This window comes from Gekko japonicus, unplaced genomic scaffold (assembly GCF_001447785.1).
Source record: "Gekko japonicus isolate JY-2015 unplaced genomic scaffold, Gekko_japonicus_V1.1 scaffold227, whole genome shotgun sequence".
NCBI lineage: Eukaryota > Metazoa > Chordata > Lepidosauria > Squamata > Gekkonidae > Gekko > Gekko japonicus.
In genome coordinates, this window is record NW_015164189.1 from 607,446 (window position 1) to 624,712 (window position 17,267).

At 46.6% G+C, this 17,267-nt stretch overlaps 1 protein-coding gene across 1 annotated transcript in view; it reads left to right on the top strand.

The window, feature by feature from the left end:
• The first annotated feature begins 9,908 nt into the window (after positions 1–9,908).
• The window catches only part of TMEM245 (transmembrane protein 245), an 85,479-nt gene continuing 78,120 nt past the window's right edge, over positions 9,909–17,267 (top strand). Inside the window, exons 1-2 of the mRNA XM_015408251.1 lie at positions 9,909–10,343; positions 14,700–14,817. Of these exons, the coding sequence (XP_015263737.1) occupies positions 9,909–10,343; positions 14,700–14,817 (553 nt within the window). The remainder of the gene's footprint in view (positions 10,344–14,699; positions 14,818–17,267) is intronic.

A 17,267-nucleotide genomic window follows, 5' to 3' on the forward strand; every position in this document is an offset into this window, starting at 1 on the left:
GCATGCCCAAGGTCTGGGTGCGAAAATCCATTAGAGCTTGCTACAATACCGATCGATCCAGTGCAGGTGCAATGAATCCCATGGGTGTGAATGCACAGATGACCACTCGAAGATCATCATTTACAGGTAAGCAACCTGTTTCCCCCCCCCCCTTCTCGTGAAATTTATCCATGGGAATGAAGACCCCCATGCTTTTTTGAGCACATGCATCCATTAGTAAATTTCTACTAAATGCCTTTGATCTAGTCTCACATTTGTACATCCCAATTCTTTTGCAAAAATAATTGTTTGGCAGAGCAGTGGTGACATCCATGTTTTCAAAGTTGATTCAGAATCCTGCTCATATCATTCAGACTGCATACATATGGGAAGAGGTTGGAATTTAATATATAGAATCATGTTAAAGAGTACAAGATGCCATGAAATTGTATACCTGAATCCCTGACCTTCTGTCATACACAATAAGTGCTTGCTTGTCTATGCTTTTTCAGAACTGATTTTCTATGTAAAATAACAGACCATGGACATAAATATTTGACTTTTGTTGGCAGAGTTCAGGAAATAATCCAATCCACACTTTGGAGTTTGCTTTCAATGATATTACTGCAACAGGATTTTGCAAAGAAGCAATAACTGATGGTAGGCCACTATCACAACAGAGAGGCCTTCGGAGCACAAGCACTAATTAATACTAACACACAGCAGAAAGAGAAAAAACATTCAATAAACCCTAAACACTAGAGAATGCTCCACAGCTCCCCCTAGGGTAAGGGTAAAGGTTTCCCTTGCTCGAAAACCAGTCGAATCCGACTCTAGGGATGCGGTGCTCATCTCCATTTCCAAGCCAAGAGCCAGCGCTGTCCAAAGCCATTTCTGTGGTCATGTGGCCAGCATGACTAGACGCTGAGGCGCACAGAACACTGTTACCTTTCCCACCGAAGTGGTACCTATTTATCTACTTGCAATTGCTTGCTTTGGAACTGCAAGGTTGGCAGGAGCTGGAACCAGAGACGGGAGCTTACTCCGTCACGCAGCACTCGGGTCTTGAACTGCTGAACTACCGACCTTCCAGCCTGCAATTCAGCATCTTAACCACTTGAGCCACCGCAGCTCCTCCCCCTAGGGTACACGTGGACTAAACTCCTCTTTCAGCAGTATTTACAGTAACTAGACTCTTTGCAGGCTGTCTCTTCACCAGCAACTTTAGCAGTCAAGCATTATAAATGTGATCCCCATCCCACCTCACTCCGTCCCACACCCCTGTGCAGCTTTCCTCCGGGAAATTATCTCTCTGGGGGCTGGAGTGGAGAAGAATATGGAAACACTCCATGGTGGGTATGAGCCACTTTTCTTTCAGTAAGCAACCCCTTCCTCAAGCCTGCTTTTACCTCCTCCTGTTTTGAGACACTTGCAAACTCTGTTACTAGAGTAGAAGAAAGGGAAAAAGGAGGACCAGGACTATAAAGTTTTACTGAGACAAGAAGACAGTGCAGTATGAAGTTAAAAGCCCAAAAGTTTTAGACAATATTTTCATATAAACCTAAAAAACATGCTTAATTAAAAAAATTAATACATTTCTACATACATCCCACCCCACAAAGGAGAAGTTGGTGGTTTACTGGGATATGGCAAACTTCAGAGGTAAAATTTGTAAAAACAAAGACTTATTTGATTAAAAATGAAGTATTAGCAGAGAACCAGGGCAAGGAAAGCAACTAGTAATGCCCTAACTCTGAACAGAAAATGGCTTTTACAGAATGGTTTGAGATCTACATTATGCTGTAGAGGAGCAGTGTGTAGAGGAGGAGTCTACACACAGGCTGCACCATAAAAATGCAGTTTTGGAAGAAAGGCTGCAAGTCAGGGGTGGTTTTCAGAGAACACCCAGCCCCCCCCCACCAACCTGCTGTTCCTTTGGGCAGCCTGTCCAGGCCCCAGACTTTGTCCTGCACGGAGCTGTTTTTGCTTCATTCCCCCAAGCAAGTAGCAGCTGGGAAAGACTCACCCTGTCCTCCTCTTCTTCCCCACATAGACATGAGGAAGGAAGGGAGGAAAGAGTATTGTGCTGACATGCCAAGCTGGGTGAGGGCACAGAAAACTGTCCTGTTTTCTAGAGGGCACCTTCTCCCACAGCCAAGAGCCTCTTTGTTTCCTTGTTTCATGTTCAAACCTACAGTCTCGATGTTTTAATAGAAAAATTGGTCAGAAAAGGGATGGGGGCGGAGGGGAAGTGGTGCGTCCTCCGTGCCTGCCATCGTGCCACTCCTCGTATTGCCACAAGGGGGCCTCCTTTGCCCTCACAGCATTGGAGGAAAGGCAGTTACTACCTCCCAAATCCTCCCTACCCGTGCTGTAATCCAAGACTGTGGTTACTGGCCCTAATCCCCTGGGTGTTCCTGGGAGTCTCCCCTTTTATCCTTCCCTGCCTTCATGGTCCCACCCCCGCCACTTATTGGCCCAGGTCTATAGCCTTCAGGCCTAGGGTGGAGCCATGGCTCTGCCTTGGCCATTACGTTATCAAGTTATTACACTTATATTATACCAGTCATAAAATCTCTTCCAAGTTTTTTGAAAAGTCCATTCTGTTCCAGCTCTCATCTCCAATGTCAGTTTGTCATTCTCAACCGTTTCAAAGTTTATTCACATATTCTTGTTTCGTTGGAGTCTCCATTGTTTTCCAATATTTACCATATAAAATCCTTGCAGCTGTCGACAAATGAACAATCAAATACCTATCCGCTTTATCAAAGTCTTTCGGAAATATATTCAATAACAATACCTCTGGAGTAAATGGGACCTTAGTTCTTATTATTTTTTGCATTATTTCATGTACCCATCTCCAAAACCTTTTTGTAACATCACATAGCCACCACATATGATAAAATGAACCAGTCTTATTCTTACATCTGAGCAATTAGCATTTTGTTTAGCTAGTCTATCTGGTGTAATATACCATCTATAAAACATTTTATACATATTCTCTTTATATGAGAGAGAATTAGTCAATTTAACATTTTTCGACCAAATCTGCTCCCACTCCTCCAAATTAATATTACGGCCAATATTCTGGGCCCATACAATCATATTTTTTTTCACCATTTCATCTGTCATCACATCATCTAATAAAATCTTATATAATTTCTTTATCACTTTATTTTCTGCTCTTAATATAATTTCTTCCAACTCAGTTATTTTATTATTAAATCCTAGCTTCTTGTCCTTTAAATATATTGATTCCAGTTGTGCTTTCTTCCACCAGGATAACTGCTGTGGTAATTTAAGGTTGTCTTTTTTATCCAAAATGTCCTGGTATCTTAGCGGTTCTTCTCCTGCATAAACATTTGGTAAAGTAAATGCCTCTAAAGGTATTATTAGTCTCAATCTTTTGGTATAAAAGTTTTTTTGTATAGAGCCAATGCTGCTTGAAGTATTTTTGGGAGCCTGCTTTTTCATACCACAAAAAAGCATTCCATCCTAACAGTAGGTCATGGCCTTCAATTTTCAAAAGTCTCTTATCTTCTAGTGTAATCCATTATTTGATCCATACCAGGGCTGCTGCTCTATAATATAATAGCCAATTCGGAACACCAAATCCTCCTCTTTCCTTTGTATCCTGTAGCCAGTTTGGTGTCGTGGTTAAGTGCGCGGACTCTAATCTGGGAGAACCGGGTTTGATTCCCCACTCCTCCACTTGCACCTGGCTGGATAACCTTGGGCAAGCCGTAGCTCTGATAAGAGCTGTTCTTGAAAAAGAGCAGTTTCTGTCAAGAGCTCTCTCAGCCCTACCTACCTCACAGGGTGTCTGTTGTGGGGAAGGGAAGGGAAAGGAATTTGTAAGCCGCTCTGAGACACCTTTGGGTAGTGAAGGGCGGGGTATAAATCCAATCTCTTCTTCTTCTTCTTCTTCTTCAATCTTTGTTGTTGTTCAGTCGCACAGTCGAGTCCGACTCTTCGCGACCCCATGGACCAGATCACGCCAGGCTTCTTCAATCTTATTCTTGCCCTTTTCCCTTGCCATATAAATTTAGATGTTAATTGGTCTAAGTCTTTGAACAAATTTTGGTTTTGCAATATAGGGATAGTTTGAAATAAGAACATCCATCTTGGTAAAATGTTCATTTTTATTGTAGCTATTCTTCCCATCCAGATTTAAATCCCCTAATGTATTTTTTATTTTTTAAAAAAAATTCTGTAAATTTCCTTTCTGCCATTGTGGGCCCGGTCCGCAGATTTAGATATCCACAGACGGGCCCACCTGTAGCTATTACATACATGGGTGGGAAAGTGAAGGTTTTCATGGAATGGGAGGTAAATAACATCACCTAACAAATCATACTCTTTTTTATGAAAGGGGCGGGACTTTCTTCTCCAGGCCAGTTGGCAACCCCAGAAACAAACCCTCCCAAATGGCTTTTCTGTTAAAGAATAGTTGAGGGGTTTTTTAGTGCATGGACTCGTAACACGTAGTTTGATCCTAAGTGATCAGCTGGAATTGCTCTAATTCTAAAAAACAATCCCCGCTCTCAAAAAGCAACCACTGGTGTTACTGCTTGCGACGGACATTGCTGGCCTGATTTAAACGAGGTGGCCGGGAGGCAGAGAGCTTCCAGGGAGAACTGGCAGCGTCTCTTGAGCACTGTGCTGCACTTGTGCAAAGCAGCTGCATGGGCTCAGTTGCCATGCCAGCTGGATTTCAAGAAGGGAGTGCCGATTAAGTGCGCAGTTTACATGTGATGCCGAGCCCATGCTGACTTGCACAGGCAAACTCTTTCCAAAACCCCCAGCAGCATCCTGTTTAAATCAGACCCCAGATGTGACTTTTAAAGCATTTGCCCCGATTGTGACTCTGTGAAATGTTTTCTAGTGCTTTACGATTGGTGACTGTGGTCATACCAGCTTTTTGTATAACTTTTATCATCGCTGTTATATATTATTAAATGTTTAGCACTACCAGGGTGCAGAGTGTTGTACAGAACAGAGAAATGGGTTTACAAGGCAGATTATAAAATGCTACATTCTATCTTTAAAGGAATGGTATCCAAAGGAGATATTGGGAGAGAGAAAAACTAATTTCTTTTTTAAGAAACCGCTTTTGAAGATTGCATATACTGAAACAGCAAAGTAAAGTTGGGGCACCATGTGACTGACACTTAAGTTTTAACTGTAAGGTTTGCTTTTAAATTGTGATGCTGATCTATTGTATTTTATCATATTTGATTGTTGGAAGCCGCCCAGAGCCCTGCCTGGCGGGGAAAGGAGTGGGATAATAATGAAATGAATGAATGAGGCGGATTTTAGAATACAAATGGAAATTAATGATCTTTTTTTTTTTTTTTTTAAATGAACTGATAAAGATAGTATTTGGAAGTGTTGCATTAAAGAACAGAGCCAGGATTTCCAAAAGCCTGGATATAAAGTGAGAATAAAGCCAAGAACAAAAATAATCTGAATTGTTGCAGAATAATTTATTTCTCCATGTAGACAAAGACAGTAGCAAAGGAAACAATTAAGCAAGAGAGGCAGGCATTCTTTCTACTTGACAGTGCTGGAGACAAAGCCAAGAAATAGATCTGTACTTGTTCCTTCCAGTTTAGAAGGAAGAAGAGAAGACTCAGCTGCACAAAGGGGCAAATTTATACACGATGATGATGTTCAGTCGCACAGTCAAGTCCGACTCTTCATGATCCCATGGACCACATCACGCCAGGCCCTCCTGTCTTCCGCCATCCTTCGGAGTTTGCTTAATTTCATGTTCATTGCATCGATAAGTTAACACTGTCTAACCATCTCATCCATCTTCTTTGACCTTCAATCTCTCCCAGCATCAGGGTCTTCTCCAGTGAGTGCCCCCTTCTCATTTGGTGGCCAAACCCTCTCCAGTGTCTTTGCCAAGAAAACCTCATGGAGAGTAGCTTATACATACCTTTGTTAATACCTATATGTTATGCCGGTGGGGTAAAGAGCAGCTCCCAGAAGACATTTTGGGTAAGAAAACCTGTAGTGTGGTGGGGGAAACTTAAGCCCCCTCCCTCTGGATCATAGTCTCCACTGGAACTGGGCTCCTGAATACCTGACTCCCCCCTGCAAAAGAAAACAATGTCTGGGACCCCCATTATCACATTTAGATGAGCTCTCATGTGGTCCGATTCCTCAGTCAACATCGTACTATTCATTCCTCCTAGTTATCCAGCTTGCCCACACCTTTTCAGTTAACCGTTCTTACCACAGGTCCATCTGTGAGAACTTCATCAACTACATCCTCCATTTACAAGTTTTTAATTTCCAATCCTTGACTTGATTTGCTGGTCATTGGTATCTAAATACTTTACTTTGAAGGTTTTGGGTTCCAAAACTGCCATGTGTATCTTCTGGTGACTAAAGCGTTGGTTCCACACCCACTCATGTATGGAAGAGGGGTAATCAGCCTCCTAGCCCTCACTCAGCAGAGAGAAAAAGGAAGTCTAGACAGCAAACTGGAAAGGGCCATTATGCAGATCATGTTCCGTTTGTACCACCTGAAGTGCTTTGGGGCCTCTTGTTTTTGACATGCACGTGTGGAAGACCAGAGCAGTTTTAAATTTGCTTGCATTAGGTTTTTTTCAAGTTGGCTGCTGTTCTGCAGAACTACACAAAACCAAAATAGGATCCACGGTAAGTAGAAAATACCAAAAATCAACAAATACCATCCTACAGACGATTACAAAGTATCTCAAGTAATTTTTATATATTGTTTCTATATTTCTTATAAATTATTCATTATATTATCATATAAACATTAACAAAGCAAAAGTTTTAAGAGGGAGGACTCCTTTAAGACTATTTTGAATTAGTGCTCATTCCTCCTCCAACAGAGGTCCAGATATCCTCTTGTTTCAGTGTCTTCCTCAGGGAGTTCAACAGATATTTTCAAGCACAAGGTTGCTAAATACCAAAATATTTATCCAAAGTTCTCCAATGAACGCTGCAAAAAGTCTCTCTTAATGAGCTCAAGGCTTCCTCAAAAGTGCAAGTAACTGCACATTTAAGTGGAGATGCTGTGGGACGGAACCTGGGACCTTTTGGCCAGATGACCAACTTGGGAAATTCCTGGAGATTTGGGGGTGGAGCTTGGGGAGGGGAGGGAATATCAGCCATAGCATCCACCCTTCAAAACATCCATTTTTCCCACGGGAACTGATCTTTGTAGTCTGGAGATCATAATTCTAGAAGGTTCGACCTGGAGGTTGGCAGGCCTTCACCTCCCTGTATATTCAGAGTATAGAGATCCAGTGTGGTGTGGTGGTCAGAGGGTTGGCCTAGGGTCCGGAGGAATCCAGGCTCAAATCCCCACTGGGCAATGGAAACTCACTGGGTGCCCCTGGGCCAGGGTCAGTCACGTTTTCTCAGAGAGCCTAACCTACTTCATAAGAACATAAGAGACGCCAAAGGCCCATCCAGTCCAACACTCTGTGTCACACAGTGGCCAGAAATACCAGTGCCATCAGGAGGTCCAGCAGTGGGGCCAGGACATTTGAAGCCCTCCCACTGTTGACCCCCCCAAGCACCAAGAAGACAGAGCATCACTTGCCCCAGAGCCCCTATCTATACCTTGTGGCTAATATCCACTGACGGACCTCTGCTCCATATGCTTATCTAATTCCCTTTTGAAGCTGTCCATGCTTGTAGCCGCCACCACTTCCTGTGGCAGTGAATTCCATGTGTTAATCACTCTTTGGGTGAAGAAGTACTTCCTTTTATCCGTTCTAACCCGACCGCTCTGCAGTTTCATGGAGTGCCCACGAGTTCTTGTATTGTGAGAAAGGGAGAAAAGTACCTCTTTCTCTACCTGCTCTTTCCCATGCATAATCTTATAAACCTCGATCATGTCACCCCTCAGTCGTCTTTTCTCCAAGCTAAAGAGCCCTAAGCGCTTTAACCTTTCCTCATAGGGAAAGTGTTCCAACCCTTTTATCATTCGAGTTGCCCTTTTCTGCACCTTTTCCAAAGCTATAATATCCTTTTTAAGGTGTGGTGCCCAGAACTGCACACAGTATTCCAAATGAGGTCTCACCATTGATTTATATAGGGGCATTATGATATTGGCTGATCTGTTTTCAATACCCTTCCTAATAATCCCCAGCATAGCATTGGCCTTCTTTATTGCAGTCACACACTGTCTCGACATTTTCAGTGAGTTATCCACTACAACTCCAAGATCTCTCTCTTGATCAGTCTCTGCCAGTTCAGACCCCATCAATGTGTATTTATAGTTAGGATTTTTGGCTCCAATGTGCATCACAGGGTTGTTGTGAGGATAAAATGGAGGCGACGGACAGAAGTTTCTTTGGGGAGGGTCCGTGGATCAGTGGTAAGAACACCTGCTTGGCATTCAATAGGTCCCTGGTTCAATCTCTGACATCCCTAGTTTACAAAGGATCTGACAGTAGGTGATGTGAAAGACCACTCTCCCTGAGGCTCCTGGAGAGCCGCTGCCAGTCTAAGTAAGCCACACTGACCTTGATGGACTCATGGTCTGATTCAGTAGAAGCAGGGGTCATTTCGTAAAAAAAAAAAAAAGGTGCAGGAGCTCATATGCATAACTGACCATAATTTATTTGCATATGACACACCCCCTGACAAAGGGCAGGCATGCTTAAAATGCCTTTCTTTCCCTTCCCCCTGATGGAAAGCAAAGGATGGGTTCCCTACTCCTGGGCTTCTTACTCCCGGAACGCCGTTCCTGCTCGTTCCCCCTCAAAATGACCCCTGAGTATAATGCAGCTACACGACACATGTATTCTTTGCATTTCCATGGGAGAGTGAGGAACAGATAGAGATAAATACTGAAAATAAAAAGGAGGGGTTTTCTTCAAAGGAAGATGTCCCCTTTTTTGGTGTCCATCCTCTTTTGGGCTCTTTATTAAAAACTGGTGAAAGTGGCCTCTTTTTGGGTTTCCTAGCTAGTCACAACTATCACAGCTTAAACAGCAGGGGGTCTTTCAAATGAGATTTGTCACAGCGGTCACTTGTTTGTAGTAGTCCATTGGGAAGTATGGCCTCTTTCTTTGCTTTTCAAAAGGTGGTCACCCTATGTACCACTGAATAAAACAGGAATTATATAAATATTGTAAAAAGCGACAGAGTACAACGATTTGTATTTTTCTTGTGAATAGATCCAGGTGGGTAGTGGCTGTGTCGGTCTGAGCGCCCAGGGGCACCTGCTACACCAACCAAGTTTTAGTCAAGGTATAAGTCTGCAGTGCAAGTTTATACTTTCCAAGGTATGAGTTTATACCCAGAATAAAACTTTGCTGGTCTGAAAGGTGCTGCCGGGAGTCGAACTGGGGCCACTTCCGCACCGTCACTTTTGTCACTCCTTTGCAACTATTGCTTTGGGTCCGTCCCCCCACCCCCCACCCCCCCAACTATGGAGTCTGGCGAGCCAAAAATCCTACTTTGCGGGCTCCTGGCATGAAAGCTGTGAGGGAGCGGTTTGGCTGCTGCATACAATTAGTTTGCTCCGGAGCCCCAATCCTTCCTGAGCGGAGACAAAAATGGGTGAGCCGGGGGCTAAAAACTACGAGCTGGCTCACACTAGCTCCGCTTTAGAGGGAACACTGGTCCCCCCGCGCCCCCTTTTCCACATGTGTTTTGCTCCCTCTGGGACTCCTAGAGAGAGCAAACCACACACACACCCACAGACTCTGAAGCAAAAGGGGGCTGGGGGCGCTGAAGCGACAGGGACCAAGGAGCGGCGCAGAGGACAGCGCTGAAGCGGGGGCAGGCGGGCTTTCCGGGCGCGCATCCTGAGGCGACCATCCGGGGCTGCCGGAGGCGGGGCTTGGCGGGCCGGAGAGGACTACACTTCCCAGCAGCGCCCTGCGCGCGGCCTCCTCCTCCTTCCTCCTCCTGAGGCAGCCGGAGCGGGCATGGCCGAGAGCGGGGACGGCGGCGGAGGCGGTTCCCCGGAGCAGGCGGGCCCGTCGCCCTCGGCCCGCCCGCCGTCGCTGGCGCCGGTGCCCCGGCTGGAGAAGCCGCTGCGTCAGGCCTTCTACAGGACGGGGGCGCTGGTGCTGGCGGGGCTGTGCTGCGGGGCGGCGGTGCTGGTGTACCTCATCCTGGAGGCCTTCCTGCGGCCGCTGCTGTGGGCCGGCCTGTGCGGCACCTTCCTGCACCCCTTCAAGAGCTCGCTGACGGCGCGCGGCCGCGGGTGGCTGCGCCGCCTCCGCCGCTCCGGCACGCCCGTCCTCCTGGCCGCCGCCCTCCTGCCCTACGCCCTCGCCGACGCCCGACCCGCCCGACACGCCCTCGACGCCGCCGCCCGCCTCCTCGCCGCCGGCCTCGACCTCTGCGGAGGCCTCTGGGTGAGCCGCGAGGGAGGGAGGGAGGGCGAGGGCCTCTCTGGGCATGGGCAGAGCGCGGCCCTCTGAGCCTCCTGGGAGAGCAGAAACCAAACCCCCCCTTGGGGAGCTGCCCGCATTCAGGTTGTGAGCCAGCCAGCCAGCCAGCCCTTGGGCTGCGACATGCACTCCTTTGCTCTAAGGCAGTGGTGTGGCAGGGGTGCCCCAGCCAGGCCCAGACCGTCATGAAAGTGTCGCATTCTCTGCCAAATAATGTTAAGGAAATGAAAGCATTTGGGATGGCTTGCCTTACTTTGTTTGGATCATCTTAACTTAATGTATGGGTTGTTTTTTCTAAAGTAAAACCTCAGAATTCAGGTTAAATTGCCCTGTTGGCACCTTGCGATAAATAAGTGGATTTTGGGTCTGGGTACTCGCCATCACTGCTCTAAGAGCTCAGACAAACAAAACAGGCCGGAGGCTAAAGAACTCCAACCTAGCTCACACTAACTCAGCTTAGAGGGGACGCCGCTGCTCCCAAGGAGCCTGGAGACCGCCTGGAATCACAGCGGCGGGGAGCTGATGACACACCGTTCGCGGAGTTCAGTTCTACCCCAGCGCAGATCCCCAACTGCCTTACAGCTTCTTCCTCCATCTACTTATTTCGTGTATAACATGATCCTGCCATTCCCCCAGTGGGAACTCAGAGACTAGCATGTGTGAGGCTCTTCTCCATTTTATCTTCACAACAACCACCCTGTGAGGCGGGTGAAGCTGAGAGTGTGGCTGGCCCAAGGCTTCCAGGGCACGAGGGGGGAGTGGAGCCTGAGAGTCCCAGAAACGGGTTGGACCGGGACACCACACTGGCCCTGTAGCAGGGGTGTCGAACTCATTTGTTATGAGGGCCGGGTCTGACATAAATGAGACCTTGTTGGGCCGGGCCATGTGTGTCATAAAATGTAATGCCAGGTAGCAGAGAGATAAACTTTATAAAGGACACAAACACAAAGGGGTGTTTTTTTAACTTAAAATAAAATCATGCTTAAAATCTGAGCACTCTTGCAATATTCTGTTTATTTAACAGTGTCTGATAACTGACACCTCTTGCTCTGAATTACTGCATCAAAATGTCTGTGCTGTTGCAATCCTGAGTATGCTGTTCAGGTGTGTATCTGTAAGCTCTGCAAACCTACGATGACGCAGGAGCAGCAGAACTGGAAGAAGAAGCAGAAGACAGCCAGTTCCACTGCAGGGCCTGATAGAAGCCCTCCAGGGGGCCTCATCCGACCCCTGGGCCACGTGTTTGACACCCCTGCTCTATAGGGCATTGTGCCCTGCAGATCTTATTATTTGCTTATTTATCAAATGTGTATCCGGCTCCCTTTCCCCTGAATGGGACCCGGGGCAGCTAACGGTGTATAAAGTACCCCTGATAAAAACAGTACAAAAGATACGATAAATAAACTTAAAAAATATAAATTGGTAGGTGATGTGAAATCCTTTCTGGGACTCTGCTGAGCCATTGCCAGTATAAGTAGAAAATGCTGGCTCTGATTTAGTATAAGGCAGCTTTGTGTGCTCTCCTCCATTTCATCCTCACAACAACCCTGGGAGGTAGGTTAGGCTAAGAGTGTGCGACAGGCCCAAGATCACCCACTGAGCTTCCATGGCATAGCAGGGATTTGAACCTGAATCCGACACCCGAACCACCTGTACCACACCACATTGTTCCTGATATACCCAAAGCTGGTTAGGATGAGCAAGCTGCCTGTGTGTCCTAATTTTTGCTGCTTAAGAAATCTGAAAACAGAAGTCGCGCGTTTTGTAGTGAACACAGGAAAGTTTGTTTTTTTGGGCTCAGAAATAGGCAGTCATTGGTATATAGCAGCGTAGAAAAACTGATCTCTTCAGCAGTCCAGTGCCATTGCACACACACACAATGTCACATTAATTGTGGACAAAATTAGTCCCATTTAAACCTATCCTTGAAAATATGTTGGATGTCTCTACACTATATGCAAGAATTAACAGCTAGTGCTGTAGGTTATTTTACATTTTAAAAATCATACTGTAAAGTCCTTAGAAAGCATTTTAAGAAGGTAAAGCCTTGCTTGCCTCCTGCCGGGGATCCCGTTCCTGGAGGTCACTGATATGGAGCCGCCTGGTCTGCTGTCTGCGCGTTGCACTTTGTACAATGGAGGTCCCAAAGGCTCCGGTGATGACGACCGAAGGGCTCTGCCAAGCTCATTTCAGCAGAGAATGTCCCACAGGAATTTTTTTCCAGTGTTCACTCAAATTTCCTACTTGCTCATTGGAGGGGGGAGCTTGGACCTCCCCCCTGGGTTTTTTCCCCTCCAAAATGTTCACATCTGTAATAGCACTTCTCTTTTCAAAAAGCAACCGGTGATTTCGGACAATCCGCTGCTCCGCATCCTATTGCGGAAGAACAGAGGGAGCTTTATTTCATAGAGAGGTGGCAGATGGGGTAGCGTTTTGACCAGGAGTACTTCACGCTGTGGAGGCTGCATTTCGTGTGCTACCTGATAATAATAGAACCCCCCCACACACACACACATAGATTCCCAGAATTACAGAGGTAATAAACCACTGTGTGTGACAGAGGGATGCTGTGGATCTTTCTCTGCTATGTTAGTTTAATGTGGTGCAGTGGTTAAAGTGGTGGGCTAGGATCTGAGAGACCCAGATTCGAATTTCCCCCTTGCTGGGGGAACCTCACCTAGCCTACTTTACAGGGTTGTTGTGGGGATAAAGAGGAAGGCAGGAGAATGATACAAGCTGCTTTGGGTCCCCCCTGGGCAGAAAGGTGTGTGTGTACAAATAATACTATATGCTCGGAGCATTCTGCTTAAGGGAACAGTGTAGAAATTCTCCATCCGTGCTCTGAACTAGGACAGTGCAGCGTTCTGCCATCTCAGCCTGTGTAGAACACATCCCACCACGGCCACGACTCTTGAATGTGGGATGACCCAACTGGCCAGCGCACTTACCCCTGTCTCACAATCAAGTTGGGTGAGCTCTGTTTGGATTGCATGCCTGTCGTTTGGGTGCACGCAGCAGGCCTCCCTTCTCCATTGGATAGTTTTGTGTATGAACAACAAAAGCTACAGTTTGGTTACTGTTGTAACATGACGCCTGTGTCTTGTGATTAAAGATGCTTGTGCAAATGCAAGGTGGTGAGGCATGTGATGCTGGCATCGAAGCCTGCCTTTCAAGAAGAGAAACCACTTCCTGACATTTAAGGCTGGCAGTAGTCTTGCCCTTAAGGGCATCTGGAGGACCCCGCCGGCATTTCTGCTGGCGGTTCTGTGCCAAGGAAGGGTGCGGCTGTATCAAATCACTGTTCCTCGTGCTCATCTAAGCCTCCAGGAAGCCTTTTTTCCCCTTGCTGTTTCCCGGGTTTCGTTGTACTTTGCCTGTGTCCTCATTAGTCAAGACGCAGTTTTGGAATTGTGACGTGCACCGTTGTGAGACTTTCTGGAGGTTCTGCTCTATTCACTGCCCTCCACTGTGTGTTCTTGCAAGCAACACTCCCTGGCAGATCACTGTGTGAGGTTTTTGTTTCTCTTCCTCTGAGCTGGATGGCCCAGGCTGGCCAAATCTTGTCGGACTCTGGAAGCTAAGCAGGGTCAGCCCTGGTTCATACTTGGATGGGAGACCAAGGCAGTCCAGTGGCCAACCACTGCCGTTCCCCGGCTCGTCTAGGCCAGTGTAGCCTGATCTCATTGGATCTCCGGAGCTAAGCAGGGTCAGCGCCAGTTAGTACTTGGGTAGGCCACCAAGGAGGACCAGGGTTGCTACATAGAGGCAGGCAGTTAGTTGTGAACCACCCCTGAATGTCTTTTGCCTTGGAAAAAAACTCAAGGGGCTGCAACTTGAAGGACTTTATACCACACACCAGTGATATCTTTGGAAAATAGCCAGGTAGAGGTTGCTAAGCCCTGAAAGAGAGGGGAAGAAATTAGGACTCGAAGCTTGTTTGAATGGGAATTGCACAGATGTTGTTAATATTATTACACATTCTTATTGTTGCTCCCACTGTACTGTGACATACAGCAGAGCACAAAGATGACGTGTTTAGCATTCAGGACATCGTTTTGAGTACAAGCCTTTGAACACTCGCATCACACGCAGAAATTTTTTTTAAGTGTTACGTATCACCTAAAAATGGGAAGACCTTTCTTTTGAATGTGACTGTCAGCCAGACCTTTGCCACGCCTTTGATCCACAGTGAGGTCTAGTAGGATTACTTGATCTGGATCCAGCCCCTGGGTTGCTAGTCCGCCAGATTGGCCTCTGTTGATTTGAGTCTGCCAGGAATGAGCGTTGACGGGTGTTTTCTCTCATCCCCCCCCCCCCCAGATATGGACCCTGATTGCGGGCTACCTGTTGGCCGTATTGTTCAAGTGGAATCCAAGCACCGAACGCTACTTGAGAACAGTCTCTGTTCCTATCTGGATTGTATTGCTTTTCCATTTGGGTGAGTCACTGCATGGTGGTATCTACGTGTACAGAATATTTCTGTAGACTGTTCAAAGGAATACCAGATTGGTTAAGAGTTTCTCTGAAAATCCATAGGTGACCCTATGAATTAATGTCCTCTGAAACTCCCTGTCATGAACAGCCTTCCTCAGGTCTTGCAAACTGAGAGCGTCTCCCTTGCCTTCGTCCCTCCATCTCAGGTTGGGTCTTCCTCTATGCTGCCTTTGACTTTTCCGACCAAACTGGAACTGTGTGCCCTTGGAGGCCCTGATTCCCATGATACGATGACGCTGATATTACCAAAGAATACTAGTAGAATCTGTCTAGCGAGCCTCAAGTGCATTTTGTGCTCTTCTGTTTGATAGCTGAGGAAAAGCTTCTTTCATTGAGTTTGCGGGAGGGGCCTTTGAGGCTATCAGGTCATTTGGGAGCAGCGGTGACTTGTCGGGTGCCATCCCGAGGATGCTGAGGGTTGTCCTCTTAAACATGGTTTTTGTTAGTGCTTCCTGGAAATAATCCTTAAATCACGAAGGCTGTTTTTAATAAAGTTGTTCTTCGAATATATCGCGTTGCCTGAAAGTAGCGATGGGGAAACAGTTTGGACGTGTACTTTGCTAGGAAGTTGGCTCCCCACCCAAGTCCAGTTTGGACTGCATCATGCTATAAATGACATAATTTGGAGCTCGACAGGATCGGGATCTTGCTCCCACCCCTTCCCCTTCTACTCTTCTAAACCCTCAAAATTTCCTTACTGCAGGGCAGAGCCAGGCAGAAAGAAAGGTCTCTCCCTTGACCTTCCCACCCTGGCCCCCGGATTTCCTTAGAGGAGGAGGAGGAGATTGGATTTACATCCCACCCTTCACTACCCAAAGGTGTCTCAGAGCCGCTTACAAACTCCTTTCCCTCCCCCTCCCCACAACAGACACCCTGGGAGGTAGGCGGGGGCTGAGAGAGCTCTGACAGAGACTGCTCTTTTTCAAGGACAGCTCTTATCAGAACTAGGGCTTGCCCAAGGCCATCTAGCCAGGTGCAAGTGGAGGAGTGGGGAATCAAACCCGGTTCTCCCAGATTAGAGTCCGCACACTTAACCACCACACCAAACTGACTCTCCTCCAGTATTTGTGATGTTGCCCCAGCAGCATTGCAGACACCAGGGAGGGGTGGGTGGGAGGTCTCTCCCTTCCTGCGTCTGCTGGTGAGGCTGGAGAGAGAAGGAGAAATTGTTTGCTTTAGGTTACAGCCCAAGCCTCTGCATCATTCTGGGGCTCTCCAGTGTGGTGTAGTGGACTCCCTCCTTCTGCCATGGAAGCTCACTGGGTGGCCTTGGGCCAGTCATAAATGCAGCCTGGCCTGCCTCACAGGGTTGCTGTTGTGAGAAAACAGAGAAGAGGAGAACAGTGTTATCAGCTGCTTTGAGTACCAGCTGGGGAGAGAAGTAGGCTATAAATAAATGCAGAGATCGTCCTCCTGGGATCAGTGGTGAGTGTTAGGAGTTGGGGAGATTTGTGTCCCAAAGCAGGGAATCACAGACTTTGATTACCTGAGACCTGTAGTTCTTTCATACCATCTTCCTTACAGGGCAGCTGCTGTTCTCGTCCTTAATCTCGTTGTCTCTGTTATCGTGCACATAAATAGTTTGTTTGTCCGTTTAGAGTAGGTAAGCTTCTGGAAAGGACAGAAATCCTTGCAGGAGTTTTAAAAAAGAAATAGCTGTTATCCAAGTGGGGGAAACCTTCTGATGGGCATTTGGTAGGACAAAGAGAATGCATTTCTTTCCCATGCTAGACATTTGAGTCTTTGTAGGATTTTTCCACGTTTTCATTTTTTTTACTCGTAAGTTCCTGTTTCTTCCAGGGGACGGACCTGTTCCATACATGTTTTGCTCCTTCTAGTGGTTGATTTGATATTGCGGTAATTTATGTCCGGTATAAAAACCTGTAGTTTCAATTTGCAGGGAGATATGCTGGACATAAATCAGTGTAATATCGAATCAACCATTAGAGGGATCAAAATGTGTGCAGACACCCCCCCTCCTCCCAAGAAACAGGAACTTACAAGCAAGGAAAATGAGAATTCAGGTTCCCTGAAAAACTTGCATTCATTTAAATATGCATTCAAAGAAGCATTCAGTGAAAATAGACAGATGATGCGGTTTTTGTACTGTTTCAGCTCCATATAAAGACTCCTGCAGCACAAGAGGAAGTGTAGGAGTTCTGCAAACAGCAGCTGAAAAGTGGTTTAGGAAATCTAGGAAATAAATAAGCATGTTTTTATTTGAATGTTCGGTATTAAGTTTGTTGCCCTTTATCGGGTTTCTGTTGAGCATACCATCTGAAATGAGTGCTGTAAGTATGATGACTGCTACTTCCTTATGCATTTTATTTTACTGAAGATGGTGCATATTAATGGGAAAACACTGATTCTCTCCCCCCCCCCCCCCCCCCCTTC